Genomic DNA, 18,787 nt, shown 5'->3' with positions numbered 1-18,787 from the left:
AAAGGCAGAATTGCGAATGAGGGTTAATCGGCTACTGAAATGGCATAAATCTTGCTAGATCCCCTCTCGCCTCTTCTTGTCTTGCTTCCTCATTTTCTGAATAGCCCTCACTAGATTCCCGATATAATATTGCCTAATATTCTGTTTCTTGCTCTTGTTTGGTTGACTTAAACTCTCCTCGTCTTAGGACGCTCTGCGTTCCTTTGTACCCGCAGCCTGCCCGGGTCTTCTGGATACGATATATGGAAAGCCATGCGAAGAGCCTTTGCCGGCTCTGGTTTATACCAAAGAGATACTACGGAGAAGAGCATATCCTTGGATAAAAGTTGGGAAGATGCTATACTCCTTGCCTTTATAATGTGCGCCTATAGTTCCCCTATTTCTCTCTCATGCATTAGACTTTAACCACGATACTATTTATATAGCGAGCAAAATATGGGCTTAAATTCTTTAGTTTTAGCAGGCATTGAAATTACTTATGTGATATGCTATATTAAAGGAACTACTATAATAAAGTTCATTTATAATAGCGACTTTAATATTAGTAATGCATTTGAAAATTTTACTAACTAGGTTAAAAGCGAAGTCTATAGCCTGGCGACCTAAGTAACTGATTACGTAGAGGAATATATTAATGGGGTAATAATGAGGCTAGATAATGGAGTAGACTTGGACGATTTTGACCTACTACTAATAGATATTAACTTCAATATTGACCTTCTAGAAATCCCAGAGTTCCAGCTCTAGTTCTAGTTTGATGGTTTAGAAATATATATGCTGATCGATATGGTTCTTTTGGCTAGGGCCACTTATACCCTTAATCTATATACCTCTACTATACCTGTGGGCTTTGCGGTTAGCGATAACCTGGAAGTGGGTGTTATCTTCACCGTTAACCTTATCCTATCCGTGGAAGGGGAGATCAATATTAGCAGTGGGTTCTATCTTAGGCTGGATGATGGCGTTGTGTTTGAGCTCGGCATTTTCTCTAAGGAGATTGCGAGTATAGCCTAGTAAGTCTAGACTCTGCGAGCATATAGTAGCCTGAGCTGATAGAGCACTCAATAGTAATGGTGGCGAGTTCGAGTTTCTATTAGTCACGGTCGAGAGCGCTGGTATCGTGTTTAAGGCTATCTTATATGTAGGGGTACAAGTAGGCTTTGAGGTAGGATCAAACGACTTGACTATTCTTGGAAAGGACGTGGTAAAGGTTGGTGTGGGCGTTGAAATGGGTCTATATGCCAATATCGCCGAGTTCATTACTAATGTTACCCTTTCCATGGACGAAGACGACGACTGCTGCCTTTATGTTGAGGAAGGATATTAGCTAGCTGTTGGGCTTGCAGGAGGAGCTTTAGTTGCCATTCAGAATGCCACTTGGGGGCCAGTGCTTGAAACTGAGACTCCCATCTTCTATACCACGTTGGCAGAGGTTTGTGCAATCTAACGAAGTCGTAGCATACCTTTGGCCGCTGAAGCTATTATAATATCCGCCGCACTTGAAGCCAGAGATGAAGACGAAGATCAATCTGGCATAGAGACGATAACGATTTCTACTAAGGAGACCTTTGTCGTTATCGCGTGTCTAGAAGACTTAACCAATTGCCCCGTGTCGCTTCAGAAAACGTCCAAGTACATGACTACCCGAACCCATGTTATAGTTATTCCGACCGACAGCGAAGCCAAGTTTCCCGACTCGGTTCATAATACTGTCGCAAGCGTGATCCCATTCGGAGATAGTGCGAACAAGTTGGCCGCAACCTTAGGTGCTCTAAAGTCTTTTGTCCCATCTTCGACTGAAACTAGCGCACCCGATGACGACGTTGGCATCTCGAACCAAAATACTAGCGGAGTATCCAATAGCGTCATTATAGGCGTGAGTATGGGGCTTAGAGTGCCTCTTCTGTTGGGAGGTTTTGCTACCGTTTTATAAGTGAACTGAATTTTGCCTTATTTCCCGACCGACAACCATAAAGTCACACCAATCATTCTTGATATCTTGTATTGATCACTGGCTAACAATTGCTCTACTTGTTAGCTTTTTGAGAAAGAAGAGACTATCTGCTCATGCAACATTGGCGGCCCCTGTTGAGACTATTAAGCCTGCGTTGCCAAGCGTAAAGGCTACAGGCCCTTCTGTAGTCGAGCAGAGAGTTCCTCAATAGTCATTCAGATAGGGTACTTGGTAAGATAAAGTCAACAGAGTTAAACAGCATGACATGCACTATTTTGAGCGCTTGAGTTGAGAGTTATCGGTGTTGCGGGTCCTAAATATCAACCGATAGATATGAGGCAGATTACCAGGAAGAATGAATTGACCTCAAGTAAACCGTTCTAAACGTAAACCACTTACAGTGTCAGCTTCAATTATTATTTCTATTTCCACTGGGTTAACAATGGTCCCAGGAGAAAGTTGTAATACCTGCTTTGAGGTGGCTTTGCTTCAACGACGTCTCCAGAGCCACCTTGGTGTTTACCTACTGGCGTTTTAAGGTATTGGGTTTTACCGCTCTCATATGTTGATAACCACATTCTTCATTATGTCATGCAAATCTCAGTATTGGCCTGTCGCCCCTTTGGGGTGCCAGCGGTCAGGTACAAGTCTCTCAAGGCTTACCCCTATAGTAGGCAGCCTAGGCATTCAACCAGGTCTCCCTCCCCTGGCAAGACCTAAACTTTCCTCTCTTCCTTCATACTCGGCTAGACATATGGACATATTGCCTCAAAGTGTTAGTTAGGCGCTGCATCTTCACCTTTACGTCCTTGAAGAACTCTGCAGCTCTCCACTTAAGGGGATGGCAAGATCTCGCTCGCTCATACCGGTCCTCCATGACACTACGCTATCTAATGCAAACACCCTTAGTCAGAAGGGCATTGGCGCTCACTCATTAAGGCGGCTTGACCACAGTGCGGTTAAATGATCGATATGCTCCCAACGTTGTGACCACATGACGCGACTGGCAGTCGTTGAGATAGCCTCCCTTCAAGGTATCATTGTTTCTCTCTTTAATCTGCCTAAAACTGTCATCGGAAGCAATGACTGCTTTTGTCACACCACAATTCGTCCCCCGCGCCATCTGCTTGGTCAGTAATAGGTGTGTTCCACTGATTTCCTGTCATACGCCCACCGCCACCGGAGCAGCAATCGGAGCTCAAACGTGAGTCAGCCGGTCGCGTATTCGGTATAAAGCCCCAAGACAAGTACATGCAACTGGCACGGCACCTCTCATCTCTACCAACGCGGATATCTGCAATTACAACGCCCAAAATGTCCTCAAAACCCATTCTTCAGCTCAACAGCTGCCTGGTGCGAGCTTACAATGAAGGAGACGTTGAGTCTCTCGCCAAAACGGCAAACAACCCACGAGTAGCGCGATGGATGACCAACGCATTCCCGCAGCCATACACTGTCGAAGATGCCAAGAAATGGATCTCCATCGCCAATGTCCCATCCCCTATTCGCGACTTTGCGATCTGCCGGCTGGACGGCTTAGCCGTCATCGGCGGCATCGGCCTCAAACCGCGAGACGACATCCACTACCGTACCATGGAGATTGGCTACTGGTTATGTGAAGACTATTGGCATCAAGGCATCGCAACAGAAGTGGTCACTGCCTTCTCCAACTGGGCCTTTGGAAACTTTAAGCACTTGCTGCGGCTGGAAGCCGTAGTCTTTGAGGGGAATCCGGCAAGCGGTCACGTACTTATCAAATCCGGCTTTCAGTTTGAATCGAGACAGAGAGCTGCGGTCGAGAAGTTGGGTAGGGTCATGGATACCTTGACGTACACCAAGTTTGCAACGGGAAACGGCAGAAGGTTGACGAAACAACATGCAGAACCGAGATGCCGAGAAATAGAAACAGTCCCAAGGATGGCATTTGTCAAGTTGATTTGAGGAACCTAATACGGACTAAAGCTGTTCAGACAGCATGTCACCATCTCGGTTGGGAGAGGATGATAATGACGGGGATAATGCTATGCGGGTACGGTATTTTACAGCGTTGGGTTTAATGTTGGCAGGCGTCAATGACTGAGTTTTTTTTTATTGTGACTAATAAGTATTTTTAAAAATATTATGAAAGTTTGATAATAATGCTATGTGCGTGTTTAATCACCTTGGAAGATATCCCATCTCATCTACGTGTTTCTACGTGTTTCTACTCTGCCAGGGTTAGACGACCCCGAGCTCAAAGATACGTGCATAAAATACAGCCTGCTTCAACCTATCTACTTCGGCAGAGGTTAGATCTTGCAAGACTCAGAAGAAAAATGGTAAAATTAATTATACCACATATGAAGGCTAGATAATAAGATGAAGTCGATTAACTAGTCAGGCCATTCATATATCTCTCTAGCATAGTCTATATTTCTAATTACTAGGCTGACTCGTCCTTCTTCTGATCCTGATCCTAACGCCCTCTGGCGGTAACACGGCCTCAGCCATCCAGACATTCGGCGGCCTCTTGCCCTCATACTCTTTCGGGAACGCAATATCATAATTCCTTAACATATACGCAAGAATCATCTTGAGCTCGAAATCAATCAAGAACCGACCAGGGCAAGCGTGTTTTCCATGTCCGAAGGGGAGAAACTCGGGCGACGTTGACACCATGCTCACAAGAGGCACCTTTTCATCACGGCTGACAGCAAGTTCGCGCATGCGGGAGAAGCGGAAAGGGTCGAACTTGAGGGGGTCTTCCATGGTTTCCTCGTCCGTCTGGGCTGGCTGACCGAGGAACGAAATCATAAGACCCTTGGGAAGTGGGATGCCATCTTCGGTCGTGAAATCAGACGTCATGACCTTGCGAAAGTTGGCTCTTCCTCCGAAAGCACCCAGGCGGAGAGTCTCACGGCAAAGACTATCGGCACGGGTCATCTGGTTAACAAGAGCCTTCGTCCATTGAGCGTCCTCGTCGGGACCGAGGATGCGGTCGATCTCATCGCGCAAGACGGCGATGGTGTTGAACTCGGCGTCAGAACCAAGCACGTTGAGAATCAGGTTGGTGACTTGGATCTGTGTCTGATGCATTGAACCAAAGTTATGAGCAATCAGACGCCCGGTCATAACATCCATGTCGTTGATCTCATCTGGGCGTTCGCGCTGGCCATATCGAAGCATCATCTGTAGATGATCCTGGGGCTCGGGAACACTTGGGTCGGCTTCCATGCGCCCCTTCCAGAGAGGAACGAACCACTTCTTAAGTTTGCGGAATTGTATGCCTGTTGGGATGCTGAGAAGGGTGCCGACGATGGGCTGCAAGACAAGAGGCAAGCCTCCAGTGAGACCAGCATTTAAAATGAGAAGGTCGTTGATCTTGAGAGATGTCTTGAGGTAATGTTTGTTACGGCCTTCATCCTGTCAGCAACTCACCACATCAACAAGGCAACAAACTTACACAACGGCAGCCCAACAGTAAACCGACTAGCAGCCTGCGCAACAATAATCTGAATCGTTGACCTAAGATCAATCTCCCTCCAATTCTCGGTATCCTTCCCAAACTGCTCATCAAACACAGTCTTTAGCTCATTGTTCATGGCGTTGACAATGTTTTCCAGCACGCGGTTCAGATCGCTCTTGACGAGCATGCCTTGCCATGCATCGACGGCGATCTCTTCGTGTCCGAGGCTCCATCTGATCTGGTTTACCTCTGCAAAGGCTTTGGTGACGTTGAGGACTTCATCGGGTTGGGAGAGGACCCATTTCATGGAGCTTTGGGGGAGGATGACTTCTTTTCGGAAGCCGAAGCCGGGGATGACGACGGGCTTTCCCTTTTTGATGTACTGAGAGAAATTCTTAGTAGAGTCGATTTGTTTGGGCGAGGGTTGGACAAACGTCGTGATATGCCTCGCGAAAGAGTGCCTGGCAATCTGTGAGGTAGGCATACCTCGTCCGCAGACTAAACCGACGAGCACCCTCAGGTTCACGAATAAGCGGAATCCCCGGAGGATACGGCACATGAATGAGATTCTCGACAAAGTAAAGCACCACAATGGTCACCAAAACCACCAAGACGATGCCCAGAGGGCTCGTCAGGCTAGGTAGCTGATCCAGCAGTAAAGGCGCCATAACAAAGATGACGAAACCACAGACCCGCGGGGGAGACGACACCTTGTATTTAAACGAGCGGTAGATACAAGAAGCCGCAGTTGACCCAGGGTCTTGGGATAGTTAAGCGCTTTTCGGACCATGCTCTCTCGCTTCGCTAAGGCTAGCGCTTACCGGGTCGGATTTTGACGAAGTTCGAGCAGACAAATCATGGCGCGTCTTTCTGCTTGGGGTAAGATTTCGAATTGATCTGGCAGGGTAAAGTACCCGGTTAGGTGATGTGAAGTGGGTGGATAGGGACTGGGCATTCACGCGGCGTAGGGATAGGATAGTGGCAAGGGAGGACGATACAAGGGGGCACTTGCGTTATTATTCAGTGAGATGCTTGCCTCTTTCGCCGTATGGTCCGTGTTGCTCTTTTAAACGAAGCCTTTGAGCAATTCATCATAGATGGAACTCGTGTCCTTCACATCCCACGCTGAGAGTAGATTGCCTGAGCTTCTAGACCAAAGAGAGAGATAGTAAAGGGCTTAGCGAGCTACATTAAATCGTAAGGCCATATCATGTCGATATCTTGGCTGGGGTCAATCAAGCTGTTGCCATTCCGCCTCTTCCGGTAAAGATGAGCAGAGCAGGACTAGGCACGACAAAGCTGACAAGCAAAAGCAGACACCAATCTGGTGACTTGCTTATGCGAGCGCGTAATGGGACTAAATAAAGAGATCTACGACCCGACCTATTATTCTTAAAAAGCCAATTGCTGCATGTTTCCTCCTCATTGAATGACCTCCGAAGTCAACATGTTTGTCCAGGGTAGCTCAACTGACACCTGCCATTACATAATCACGCCCTAAAACACAAGGGTATCCCTGCCACGCCACCAAAAAAACCCACCAAACCCACCAAGCCAAACCTCAACGCCCCAGCCCCACACATGAAGAGAAACTTTGACTTGCAGATTCTTTTCATTCAGCCCAATATGTACTACATTCTGAGGCAAATTTTCAAACAAAGATTGAGCCCGGTTAGCTCAATCGGTAGAGCGTGAGACTCTTAGATCACCTTGGTAAAATAAAGAGTGTCCCTCTTAAAACCAGGTGATGAGTACGCGATCTCAAGGTTGCGGGTTCGACCCCCGCATCGGGCTTTTCCTATAACATAACTCATCTTTTTTGCTGTTTGTCTCTACTTTTTCTTTTTGGTTGAATGAACCTTGCTTGGTTCATGGTGCTGGTAACCTTGTACTCAGTACAAAGCCTAGAATTGTGCTTGACTCGCTGTGCTACTCTTGTCCCGTGATGCCTCATGGCGGGGTCGCTTATCGGCTTATCCCGAGACCCTCAACTTGAACTCCCCAACAGCCCCTCCATCATCACCTGCAGCCAACCCACCTATAGAACGTCACTACTGAACCTCAGAATGGCATACGAGAAACAATTCAAGCCGGCCCTCATTATTGTGGACTTTCAGGAGGATTTTTGCCCACCAGTGAGTTGCCTCTTTTTGTCTCTGTCACATGCTACCTGGGTGAGATGGTGAAGTTGAAGTCGACCAAGGAGTCCTCTCGTTCACCCGAAATTGCAACTGCACGAACCGTGATTTTTCATTTTCTCGGAGGGATGATGATGCGACAAAATTGCGCATCTTACTCAAGCCCGCCCGGCGATGACGAGAGCATCTCTATTCACATTCCACTTCCTTGACTCACGAACCCAATCTTGACATGAACCTGTGATACGACTCTCAACACGCAATTGAGCTCCTCACTTCTCTCAAAATACCCTCACATTCAGGACTAACTCTTATAGAACGGCTCCCTCCCGGTCCCAGAAGGCCGCTCCATCGCCACCCCAATCAACATCCTAACCTCCCTCCCCTTCCCCCTCATCCTCGCAACAAAAGACTTCCACCCGCCAACACACATCTCCTTCGCATCCAACCACCCCTCCGCGGAACCCTACACATCCTCCACCGTCATCACCCACCCCCACGATCCCTCGCGCACATACGAGACGACACTCTGGCCGACGCACTGCGTCCAGGGTACCGAGGGCGCGGAGCTGGTCCCTGAGCTGGATGTCTCGAGGGTGCATGCTGTTATTGAGAAGGGACAGGATGAGAGGGTAGAGATGTATAGTGCTTTTTATGATCCGTTTCGGTTGAGTGACAGTGGGTTGGCGGGCATGCTTCACGAGCAGGAGGTTACTGATGTTTACGTTGTTGGTCTGGCGGGTGATTATTGCGTCAAGGCTACAGCGGAGCATGCTGTTGACGAGGGATATCAGACTTGGATCGTGGAAGAGGGTACAAGGCCTGTCATGCAGGACACGTGGGAAGAGTCCAAGAGGGAGATGGAGAAGAAGGGCATCAAGTTCACATCCATGGACGGCGAGGCTGTTGCTAGAGTAAAGACATTCACTTAAACACCAGATCGACAAGTACAAAAGAGGATTAAAATGCATTTTTTAAAGCGGAACTTAATCCACCTGTTGTTGTTGTTATATCTTTTACGTGTAGTGTATGTATATGTACGCTATGCGTGACCTTTCCAGAATGTCCCATAATGCGAAAACTCCATGCTGTGACCTTCACCAACCAAGACGATGTGCCCTACAAGCAACATCTATGAATTTTGACACCAACCCGCCAAATGCTCCGTCAAACACTTCATCATCTTTACCTCTTTGATCGCTGGATGGCGGCTGCGCTCATCGATGTCGTTGAGGCAGAACGCTCCTGGGCGTTGGTCATGGCCAGGGAAATCGGCGTCATGGGAGGAGCCGGAGTCGTGCTGCGAGAGGGGGCCGCACTTCGGTTGTGCTGCATGTGCGCTCGCACCAGGTGACCAGCGGCGAGGGCACTGCACAGAGACAGTTCACCAGCGAGCACAGCCGCGGCGATGATGCGGGCCAGGCGTCGGGCATTGTCTCCAGGGTTTGTGGGGTGAGATCCCCTGACACCGAGGATGTCGAGCATGGAGCCCTGAGGCTCAAGAATGGTACCACCACCCAGGGTTCCAACCTCAAGCGAGGGCATGGACACGGAAATCTGGAGAGCTCCGTTCAGGCTGTGACAGTTGGTTAGCATGATTCTGGTGATATGTGACTAAAACACTTACTTCTTCATGATGGTGATACAGTTGGCACTCTCAACAACCTGAGCAGGGTCCTGACCGGTGGCAAGGAAGATGGCAGCCACCATGTTGGCAGCGTGGGCGTTGAATCCACCGACGGAACCAGCCATGGCCGAACCGACCAAGTTCTTGGTCACGTTGAGCTCAACCAGAGAGTCGACATCACTCTTGAGAACACTGCGGACAACCTCACCAGGGATGATGGCCTCAGCAACAACTCCCTTGCCTCGGCCGTCAATCCAGTTCAGAGCAGCGGGCTTCTTGTCCGTGCAGTAGTTGCCTGACACGGAGATAATCTGCATATCGTCGAAGCCTCCATCCGTAGACATGACACTGAGAGCGTGCTCGACACCCTTGGAAATCATGTTCATACCCATGGCGTCACCGGTAGTCGTCTTGAATCGGATAAACAGGTTGGTACCAGCAAGCGCAGTCTTCATCGACTGGAGACGGGCGAATCGGCTGGTAGAGTTGAAAGCCTTCTTCATCGTGGTCTGGCCGGCCTCAGAGTCGAGCCAAAGCTTGGCAGCACCAGCACGCTCGAGAGTCTCAAAAGCAACACAGGGTCCACGAGTCATACCGTCAGCGGTGAGAACAGTGATGGCGCCGCCACCGGAGTTGATGGCCTTGCAACCTCGACTGGCACTGGCAACCAAGACACCTTCAGTGGTAGCCATGGGGATAAAGTAGCTCTGGCCATCAATTACAAGAGGTCCAGCAACACCGACAGGAAGGGGCATGTATCCAATGACGTTCTCGCAGCAAGCACCAAACACGCGCTCCCAGTTGTAGTTCTCGTAAGGTAGCTTGGATCGCTCGAGGGTGTGAGTCAGGTCGGTCGTGGCCTTGGTTCGGGAGATGATGGTACGTCGAATCTTGACAGCACGTGTAAAGTCGCCCAGAGTCTTTTCCAGAGCATAACCAGGGATCTTGCCGCGCATTGACAGAGAAACAACCTCTTCATCGTTCATCTCGCGCACTCGCTTCTCGGCCAACAGCTTCTCGAGCTCCTCGTTGCTTCGCTTGGGCAGGTTGGCGGGTCGAGCCTTGGTCATGTGCAGGCCGTCGGCCTCATCGTCGGTAACGGCGGGGGTGCTGGGCTCGGTGCGCTGGGGAGTGGGAGGAACGTATTCGCCCAGAGGGAGGGTGGTCGAGCTGGTGTCGTTGAACTGCTGGGCGCGCGCGAGCTCGTTTCGGTCAATGTGGTGTTCGGGGTCATTGGGGTCCTTGATACCCCATCGAGCGACGTTGAAGAGGTAGCCGTTCAGAGCGACACTGAGAGCGAGGGCGACGACAATCCACTTGGAGAGAACTGGATCCTCCAGACTCTTGAGCAGACCGCCGACCATGCGACCGCCGAGGCCATATCGCTGGAAGGGGTGGAATCCCTCCTCAACCTCAGGGCCGCTTCCGTTGAGAGAAGACGCCAGGGCGTAGTGGATGGAAGGATACTCGAGCTCGTACTTGATTGGGGTGAGGACAGTGACGAGGGTGGGTCGGTTGTTGGCCTTGGCGTCAGCCAGGATGGCGTCCAGGCCGTTGGAGGCAACCTTGAAAGGGTCAACGGACATGGGCGAAGCCACTCCGCCAAAGCTGCTAGCCCAGGTACGGATGTTGGACAGGGAGCTGGGGTTGCGGAAGGGAATCGAGCCGAGGTTGACAGCGTTGACGAGGAGGAAGCCGAGGACCATGAGGACCTTGAACTTGGGAATGCTGCTGCTCTCACGGCCAAAGAGGGAAGTGTCCTTGGCGTTGCCGTTGACACGGGGCCAGTCCTCGCTCTTGGCAACGGTCTCGGCAACACGACGGCTGACGCCATCGTCCTCGAGAGCCATGCGCATGTCGACGTGGCGCTTGATACGGTTGATCTCGAGCTTAATGCTGAGAATGGCAGTGTAGAAGGTGAAGAGCAGGATGCAATCAAAGAATAAGATCCAGGCAGCAAGGAAGCAGAAGTGCTGGAGACCACCCTGCACGCCAGAGGCAGCACCGACGACGAGAATGACAATCTCGATGGCGTAGTCGAGCATAATCTCGAAACCCTTGTCCTTGATGGCTGCCTGGACAGCGTACTGGATGACGTTTTGCATAGAGCGCTCGGGGGATCGCTTGCCAGACTTGGAGCTCTTGGCCTGCGTGCGTCGGTGCTCAATGGCATGAGACATGACGGCGCGGGTCAGGACAATGTTCTTCTCGAAGCCAATAGTGACAACCAGGAAGGGAAGACCCTCAGACAGCAGAATAACGCTGATGGGGACACCCAGCTTGGTGGTAACAGCCAGACCGAAGAGGAAAGCAAAGACCGAGGAGAAGATGGTGCATACACCGAGCCAGAACTTGGAACCCATGCGACGCATCGAGAGGAAGAGTGAGACAAAGGTCAGGTGCATGGCAATGTAGCCCAGGAGCATAATAACAATGTCGAGGGTCTCGGCGTTCTTGAGAAGATCGAGGAACTCGGTCCAGGCGTTGCTGGCCCACTGAACAATGCTGTTACGGGTGTTGACCTTGGCAGCCTTCATGATCCAGGTCTTCTTCTCGCGGCCATGTTCCGTCTCGGTCTCCTCCGAATCCTCATTGGGAATCTCCTGGGTGGCAGCAAGGAACTCGGGGCCCTCGGCGTAGGGGAGAGAGTAGGCGAGGATGCTGTCCTGGGAGTAGGTGGTAAAGGGGTTCTCGGTAGACGGGAGTTGCCTGATGGACAGGTTCTGAGGAACAGGAACGTGGTGAGATCGAGGCGCAGTGCTAGGCGAGTCGGTAGATAGAGTGTCGGGGAACACGAGGGTCAGGAGAGCGAGGTGGTCGGCATCGGCACCAGCAACGTCAACATCTTGCTCAACGCCCTTCCACTTCCAGGCGGTCTCTGGGCCGGCGCGCAGGACGCGGCTACCCTCGACTAGAGAAGACCAATCGGCCTTGCCCACAGCGGTGGTGTCAACATCGACGTTGAAGAAGTTTTCTTGAAGAAAGCCGACGTATGAGGTGCTCGCAAGGACGGCGACAAGGACGACGGTATGTATGGGGTGGGAACAGGCGCGTCGAGCGAGGTACTGGGCGATAGGAGTGAGGCGCTTGGAGGCCCAGGACGGCGTCGTCTTTTCGGTGACCTGAGTCTCGCCGCGAAAGCGACGCGGGAGGAAGGAAGCCATGATGGTTTCGGAGTGATGAGAGGTGACCCGTCGATGTCGTCTACCACATTGAATGTCTGGTGCGTTTTGAGCTGGTTGGTCTAAGCGCAGGTGTAAGTCCGGGGCCAAGATGGACGGTCTGGGGCACGGCTAGATATTTGACGGAGCCATTGAGGGCAACCAGGAGGGCACATGATTGAACCGAGGCAACAGATGACGACGGGAGAGGAGGCTGAGGGGGATACTTACGTTGCTAGGGCGGGTGAGGTCCTGAGGCGGACGAAAAGTTCACCGAGGCGGAGGCAGCACACAATGCTTCAACGTTTTCTGGGCGACTAAACGCGCAGGAGGGGCAAGGCGTTGAGGCCTGGGCCACAGAAAGCGGGCGATAAAAGGGACAAACAAAGCCAATTGCTGGTCCGTAGCCTACGCACAGAGAGAGAGCGAGACCAAGATGGAGGTGAAGGAGGATGAGGATCGTAGGAGGGTTGGGGAGGGAAAGAAGGCGGTAAAAGGGGGTGGGAGGGTGTGGAGGGATAAGAGAGAATGTGAACAGCGGGAAGCTAAGCTCACAGAAAATAATTGGGGACCCGAACCAGACCGGAACAAGTGGAGGGGAGGGAGCGGAAGCGGCCCAAGATGGTGGAGGATGGAGGAGGAAGCCGGGTCGGAGGTTGAGCGGGGGGCCGAGAGAGGGAAAAAAAAAGAAATTGGCGAGAGGAAGGAGCAATTGGGGCGTTATGGTCCGTTGACAGGCGGCGCCTTTTTGTTGAAATTAGGTGCACGTAGAGGACGGGCAAAGATACAAGAAAAAAAGTAAATAAATACAAGAAAAATCTTGGAAAAAATATCTTTGTTGACTCTGCAAAGCACGAGCTTGAATTTTTTTTTCTCAATTTTTTTTCTCGTCTTTCTTTGGCTAATTGCCGATGCAAGCACCCTGACCCTGTCTCATCTCGCTCCCCCAGCTCCCTCTCTCTTTTTGTGTGCCTGATGGAAAAAGGATGGTGGATGCCACGCTGTGACGCTCCCCCCCGTTGAAAGACCGCCGCTGGCAGGCGGCATTTTTAGCGCCCTTTGATGTCGGTTCCAAGGTTGGTGTGGCGCACCAACCGCGTGGGTTATTACCGGGGGGGATCTTCTCAATGGGGTGGGGCCAAATGCAAGAAGTTGAGATTCATCAGAGCTTCGAGTGATATCTCGAGGGTTGGGAGGAATGTATATATCAGTGGTTTTGCTCTGCTGATGTTCTTGATGATATTGTTCTTTTACACGGGCCAGAAAGAGCCTCTGTCGCTGCAACACTGTGAGCCCTTGCATCACGGGTATGCCCGTCATGAGACGTCTTCCTTTGTAGCGGCCTACTCGATGACATGCCCTGCACGTGGACAACACCTTTGATAGCTCCAAATGTCGCCAAAGCGTTTGCCCTGCTGTCATTAGCTTGCCCGAGGCGAGGGCTTGCGATTGTCCCTTAGAATTGTTCCGTTTCATCGGCAATAGGCTAACTAATCTATCCGTGCCCCCCTCCAAACACGTTCTCGTAATCGTCAACGCGAAAAACCCGAATACGCCTCAAGGTGATTACATATGGATAGCTGCATCAACACGTCTTCGCAGGCCGCAGTCGTGAACCCGTTTCTGACATTGTGCACGCGTAATGTCCAGCTCGACCAGGTTTTTTGCCCTCTTTTGATGATTACCTGAGGCGCAGCCGCTGGCAATGCTTCCAAGGTCGATGGGACACGTCTTGAGGGTGGCGGGCCTGTGGTAAAAAAAAAAGTCAAGGACCCAATGCGAAGCTGGGGGTCCAGCGTGAAGCCAAGCCAGGGGTATCCCAGATCATCCACACCAAAGCCGAAATGCCCTCTTGATGCCGATCCCCATCTGGTTTCTGATATCAAGACTGTTAAGCGCTTGCTTGCTTATACGGATACGTAGGTACAGACAATGCCTTGTTGGTTGGCAGAGACACAGCTTGTCTACCTGTTGCAACAACATTGGATACGCAATTCATCATAAGGGACACTTCTCAAACCTCATCACCCCCATCCTCCGGGAATCGTCGCCGGCTCTGTCCGCGATGGGTCTCGCTACATTCTGTACGTAACCGTTTCAGACCGTCCCGGACGCCGTCGCCCGCGGCCCACTCCTTATCAATCAGTCACTGGACTGCCGCCATCACGGACGGGCATCAGCACGGCTTCAAAGTCCAAGTTCGTCCAGCGCTAGACCACCTCGGTGGGGGTTAAGAGCGTGGGAGGACCTGCGACTTCGGCATTTGGGGCTGCGGCTGCGTCTCAGAAGAGTAAAGAACCGGAGCTTTGCTGATGAACGGCTGTACGGATGAGGGTTTGTTCAAAGTGGGATTGAAGGAAAAAAAGGAGCTGGATCCTTGGCTGATGATGCCGAGCCGCACGCACTCCGGGTCTTGCGGGTTGCGGCTGCTGGCAGTGGCCGAGACATTTTGGGGTCAATTTCAGTTCTGTTTAATTTTTTTGTCGTGAGAGCCCAGCCAAGGATCTGCAACGATCAACCTCAACCGCGTCTCGAAACCCCAAGACAAGGCTCATCGGCAGCAAGCGACTGGCTATTGCTGGGGAAGGAAACAGGTTTTGCACCGTCGGCGAGGATCTCAACAGGGTCCTCGTCAAGGCAATTTGGCCAAGCCCGGTAGGGCAAATTCAGGTCATCTCGCTCGACCTGGTAAATCTCCAATGACCAAGATCTGACATGGAGTTCGCTTAAGCCTGCCAGCTGTTTCTTCGTGTAAATAATTGACCGCCCCAAGACCCTCCTCGGTGAAGCTCTCACGGTGACCTCTCTTGACGAGTCTCCATCACAGACTTTATTCCCGTCAGCAAAACCGCTCGGAATCCGGCTGCCTCCGTAAGACCCTGGCGGCCACGTTTTGAATGCCCTCTGGAGCATGCGTGATCTCCCGCAGGTGGAATATGAAACAATACCCGCGAGGTGGTATCGCAAACATGCAGCAGCAGTAATAGGCGAGCACAATGCGGCTTCTTGAAACAAGCAGCGCATCCATCCGTTCCGTATGCCGGCAATCCACGGCTCGGCTGATGATGTGACATTGAGACAAGTGACCGGCAAACCACCCGGATCTAGGGAAAGAGTTTGACGGCCGTGCTTTTCCTCTTCCATGATGCTGATTTGAGAGGTTCAACTTTCCCATGGTGTCATGATGCAAGAAATCCCCATCTCACGCTCTGCTCCTCCAAGGAACCCTGACCCAGCCGTTGGAGGTCCACCCTCCGGATAGCACTTTGCGGGGCCGTCAAGGACCCTGAGGACCGGTGTGACGGGGCATCATATCATTCTCGACTCTCAAGTTGTCCTCGATGGAGCATTACAACTGTTGATATTGGGCGGTTAGCAAAGGGTTTGGTCTCAGATGAAAGAGCAGCCTGATGAGTGCATTTGTGGATGGATGCAGCTTGTCTTTTGTCCAATCTTTCAACCTTGATAAGAGAGGCCTTCCGTTGAGGGCCCCGCTAACTCGACGACACACCGCAGGCCAGGTCGAGGCCTATGCGCATTGGCCCATTGCGTTGGCAAGTGAAGAGATTTCGTGACGAGGCGTAGAGATTGGTAGCAAAGGGAGGCAAGCAAGACGGCTATTTGTACGTCTACGAGATGCTTCTCTGCAGTGCAGTTTGCTTCTCTCACTGCGAGTCCCCGTCTGTACGATCAAGAAGCAATGCACAACACCGATCAAACAGCTCCGGAGCTTCATGCCTCGGCCCTCCGCAACCTACGCAGCGGCCCGCTTCCGATGGACGGGCGATCCACCCGGTGCCACGCCAAGCTGTCCGCTGTCCAACATCGTACGATTGCTCCCCTCTGGGTCTTTGCAATTTTTCTGTCGGTTCAAAGGCCACAGTCGAGTTTAGTAGAGATAAGGAATAGCCAGAGAAAGTCAAAATTGAGACAAACGAGTTAGGTGGGCGGAAATGACGCCAGACTCTGAACCGGTCTCGCCGAGGCTGGGGTGTTGGAACAACGCTTGGGGAGACAATGCGTGTGATGACAGGCGTCCCCATTGGTCGCCCACTTGTTTCTCCCTTGAAATTCGGCCGGGGACAAGCTCTGATGGGGGGAGGTTTGTGCTCTGTGTGGTCTTTTTGGGTGAGGGGAGACGAACCGGCCAGTCATAAATTTTCCCATCTCTCGTGATATTTTTCTTCTCTTTTGCGACTGGGCATCTTTTCACGATATCGACGAATTGCCCAAGAGGGGAGAGAGGCTCAAATACGTGCATATTCGCCAACTCGCCAAGGGTCGCAAAGCTGACGATCAGCATCCTTCTCGGTTAGACCGAGAGCCTGGGCACGAAACGAACCACGGGGAGAAGATGGAGGATCCTGCGGTTACAACGGGTACACCTGGCTCGGCGACACCAGGTGACATGGACAACAGCAACGGGAACAATGTCGCCAGCCTCGGCAGCAGCCCCGAGATCATCAATGGACCCAGCCCTCATGTGTGGCTTGTCGGCGGTGGGATAGCGTCGCTGGCTGCCGCCGTCTTTCTGATTGACGATGCTCACGTCCCGGGAGATCACATTCACATTCTCGAGGCGTCATCCAAGGCTGGGGGATCGATGGCTACTTTTTCCAAGCCGTCATGGGAGACTGGGTATCGTGTGTCGGCCATCAGGAAGATGAGTCTTACGTATCGCTGTCTGTACGGCATGCTGGAGAAGGTTCCCTCCGACATTGAGGGCGAGACGCTTGCCGACAAGCTGAACCGGTTCAACCAAGCGAGGAGAAAGCTGGGCGCATCGGGTACGAGATTGGTGAGGCAGGTAATGGACAAATACGGTGTTGAGAAGCCGGAGGCTGTCGACGTGAGCACCATGGGCCTGAGTGTCAAGAACCAGTGCGACCTGATGAGGGTAGTGCTCGAGACGGAGAAAGAGCTCGAGGGGCTCGAGATCCAGGCCCTATTCGAGCCCGACTTCTTCGAGACCAATTTCTGGGATCTGTGGTCGTCGCTCAACCGGTTTCATCCTTGGTGCAGTGCCGTCGAGTTCAGGAGGTGTCTGCACCGCTTCTTGCACGAGTTTCCCAACATGGGGACCTTGTCTGGGGTAGAGCAGGCTCCGGAGGAGGACTTTGAAGCTATTATTAAGCCGTTGACGCAGTATCTCAAGGCAATGGATGTCGAGTTTCGTCATGGTGAGTTTGGGATCTCGGTTCGAGCGGTATGAGGGACTAACATCGTCAGGCATTCAGGTCAGCGGACTGGACATTGAGGACATCGGTCCCGAGTTCAGAGTGACTGCGCTCAAGACCTACCAAGACAACAAGCACGTCGATCTCGCCTTGGGTCCTTCGGACCTCGTTCTCATGACGCTGGGCTCACTCACCTCTGGCATGGGCTACGGCTCAAATAACAAGCCTCCCCCGACAATGGAACTCCGCGACTCTGCTCCCCATGAGCTGGATCCCTCATGGACCTTCTGGGACAAGCTGGCGATGGACCGACCGGAGACCTTTGGCAACCCAGAGGCCTTCTTCGACCGTCCCTCCAAGTCGACTTGGCTCTCCTTCACCGTCACCCTCCGCGATCCGGCCTTCTTCGAGCACCTCCGCTCCTGGACGGGAACACTCACCGGTGCCGTGCCTCTGATCACCTTCCGCGACTGTCCCTGGATGCTGTCGCTCACGATCCCCCAGCAACCACACATCAAGGACCAGCCTGACGATGTCTTTGTGTTCTGGGGGTACGGCCTCTTCCCCGACCAAGCAGGCCGACACGTAAAGAAGCCCATGCTCGAATGTACAGGCGCTGAAATCCTGACGGAGCTGCTTCACCTAATGGCATTCCCTCTACACCCAACTCTCGAGCGATCCATCACCATCCCCTGCCTTATGCCGCTCATCGGTAGTCCTTTCCTGACGCGCAAGAAGGGCGATAGACCAGACGTGATCCCCAAAGGAAGCCAGAACCTCGGTCTGATGGGTCAGTTCGTCGAGATCGACCGCGAGGTGACGTTTACGATGGAGTACTCGGTCCGGTCCGCGCAGATCGCAGTGTACGGGCTTATGGGCGTTGACAAGAAGCCCCCAGGGGTACAGGGTGAAGATCACTCGGTGGTGACGCTCGGAATGGCCTTGAAGACAATGATGACCTAGGAAACACGAAAGAGGTCAGCTCGTGGATGGGAGGAAACGGCGCAAGGGAAGGAAAAGCAACGCAACGGACCAGGACCTGAAGGATAACAAACCTTTCCACTCTGCCTCTGTGCATCGAATCTGCCTTTGGGTATGTCTTTGAACGAGAAAATGTCTTTCAGGACGGTGGGTTTGAGGGTTGGTTTCGGGGAGGTATTTTGTCGTTTTTTTGTTCTGTATTACTAGATGACCAAGAATGCCAATGCATCGGGCTTTGACTTACTCAAATTCTCTGTGACAGGATTCTCGACGGTTCTACAAGGCTGCTTGTGCTGTAAATGGG

General features: G+C 52.0%; 5 protein-coding genes across 5 annotated transcripts; 3 read left to right on the top strand and 2 right to left on the bottom strand.

Moving 5' to 3' along the window:
• Positions 1 to 3,268: 3,268 nt before the first annotated feature.
• Positions 3,269 to 3,895, top strand: NCS54_01220300 (N-acetyltransferase domain-containing protein; the record flags this gene model as incomplete). Its single annotated transcript, XM_053157447.1, has 1 exon — positions 3,269 to 3,895. One exon carries the CDS (start codon positions 3,269 to 3,271, stop codon positions 3,893 to 3,895), a length of 627 nt encoding a protein of 208 aa, XP_053013422.1.
• Positions 3,896 to 4,369: 474 nt separating this feature from the next.
• NCS54_01220200 (Hypothetical protein) lies at positions 4,370 to 6,067 on the bottom strand (the record flags this gene model as incomplete). The annotated part of the gene is made up of 3 exons (XM_053157446.1): positions 4,370 to 5,349; positions 5,397 to 5,781; positions 5,834 to 6,067. The coding sequence occupies 3 exons, from the start codon at positions 6,065 to 6,067 to the stop codon at positions 4,370 to 4,372; spliced, it is 1,599 nt and encodes a 532-aa protein (XP_053013421.1).
• A 1,284-nt stretch (positions 6,068 to 7,351) lies between these two features.
• NCS54_01220100 (Isochorismatase domain-containing protein) lies at positions 7,352 to 8,469 on the top strand (the record flags this gene model as incomplete). Its single annotated transcript, XM_053157445.1, has 2 exons — positions 7,352 to 7,534; positions 7,855 to 8,469. 2 exons carry the CDS (start codon positions 7,352 to 7,354, stop codon positions 8,467 to 8,469), a joined length of 798 nt encoding a protein of 265 aa, XP_053013420.1.
• Positions 8,470 to 8,722: 253 nt separating this feature from the next.
• On the bottom strand, positions 8,723 to 12,328 carry NCS54_01220000 (3-hydroxy-3-methylglutaryl coenzyme A reductase; the record flags this gene model as incomplete). The annotated part of the gene is made up of 2 exons (XM_053157444.1): positions 8,723 to 9,113; positions 9,165 to 12,328. The coding sequence occupies 2 exons, from the start codon at positions 12,326 to 12,328 to the stop codon at positions 8,723 to 8,725; spliced, it is 3,555 nt and encodes a 1,184-aa protein (XP_053013419.1).
• Positions 12,329 to 16,526: 4,198 nt separating this feature from the next.
• On the top strand, positions 16,527 to 18,465 carry NCS54_01219900 (Hypothetical protein; the record flags this gene model as incomplete). The annotated part of the gene is made up of 2 exons (XM_053157443.1): positions 16,527 to 17,505; positions 17,555 to 18,465. Exons 1-2 carry the CDS (start codon positions 16,680 to 16,682, stop codon positions 18,463 to 18,465), a joined length of 1,737 nt encoding a protein of 578 aa, XP_053013418.1. The 5' UTR covers positions 16,527 to 16,679.
• Positions 18,466 to 18,787: the final 322 nt, after the last annotated feature.

Source organism: Fusarium falciforme, chromosome 10, assembly GCF_026873545.1.
Source record: "Fusarium falciforme chromosome 10, complete sequence".
Taxonomy (NCBI): domain Eukaryota; kingdom Fungi; phylum Ascomycota; class Sordariomycetes; order Hypocreales; family Nectriaceae; genus Fusarium; species Fusarium falciforme.
Note: the sequence above shows the minus strand (reverse complement) of the source record. Positions and strands in the feature narration are given on the sequence as shown.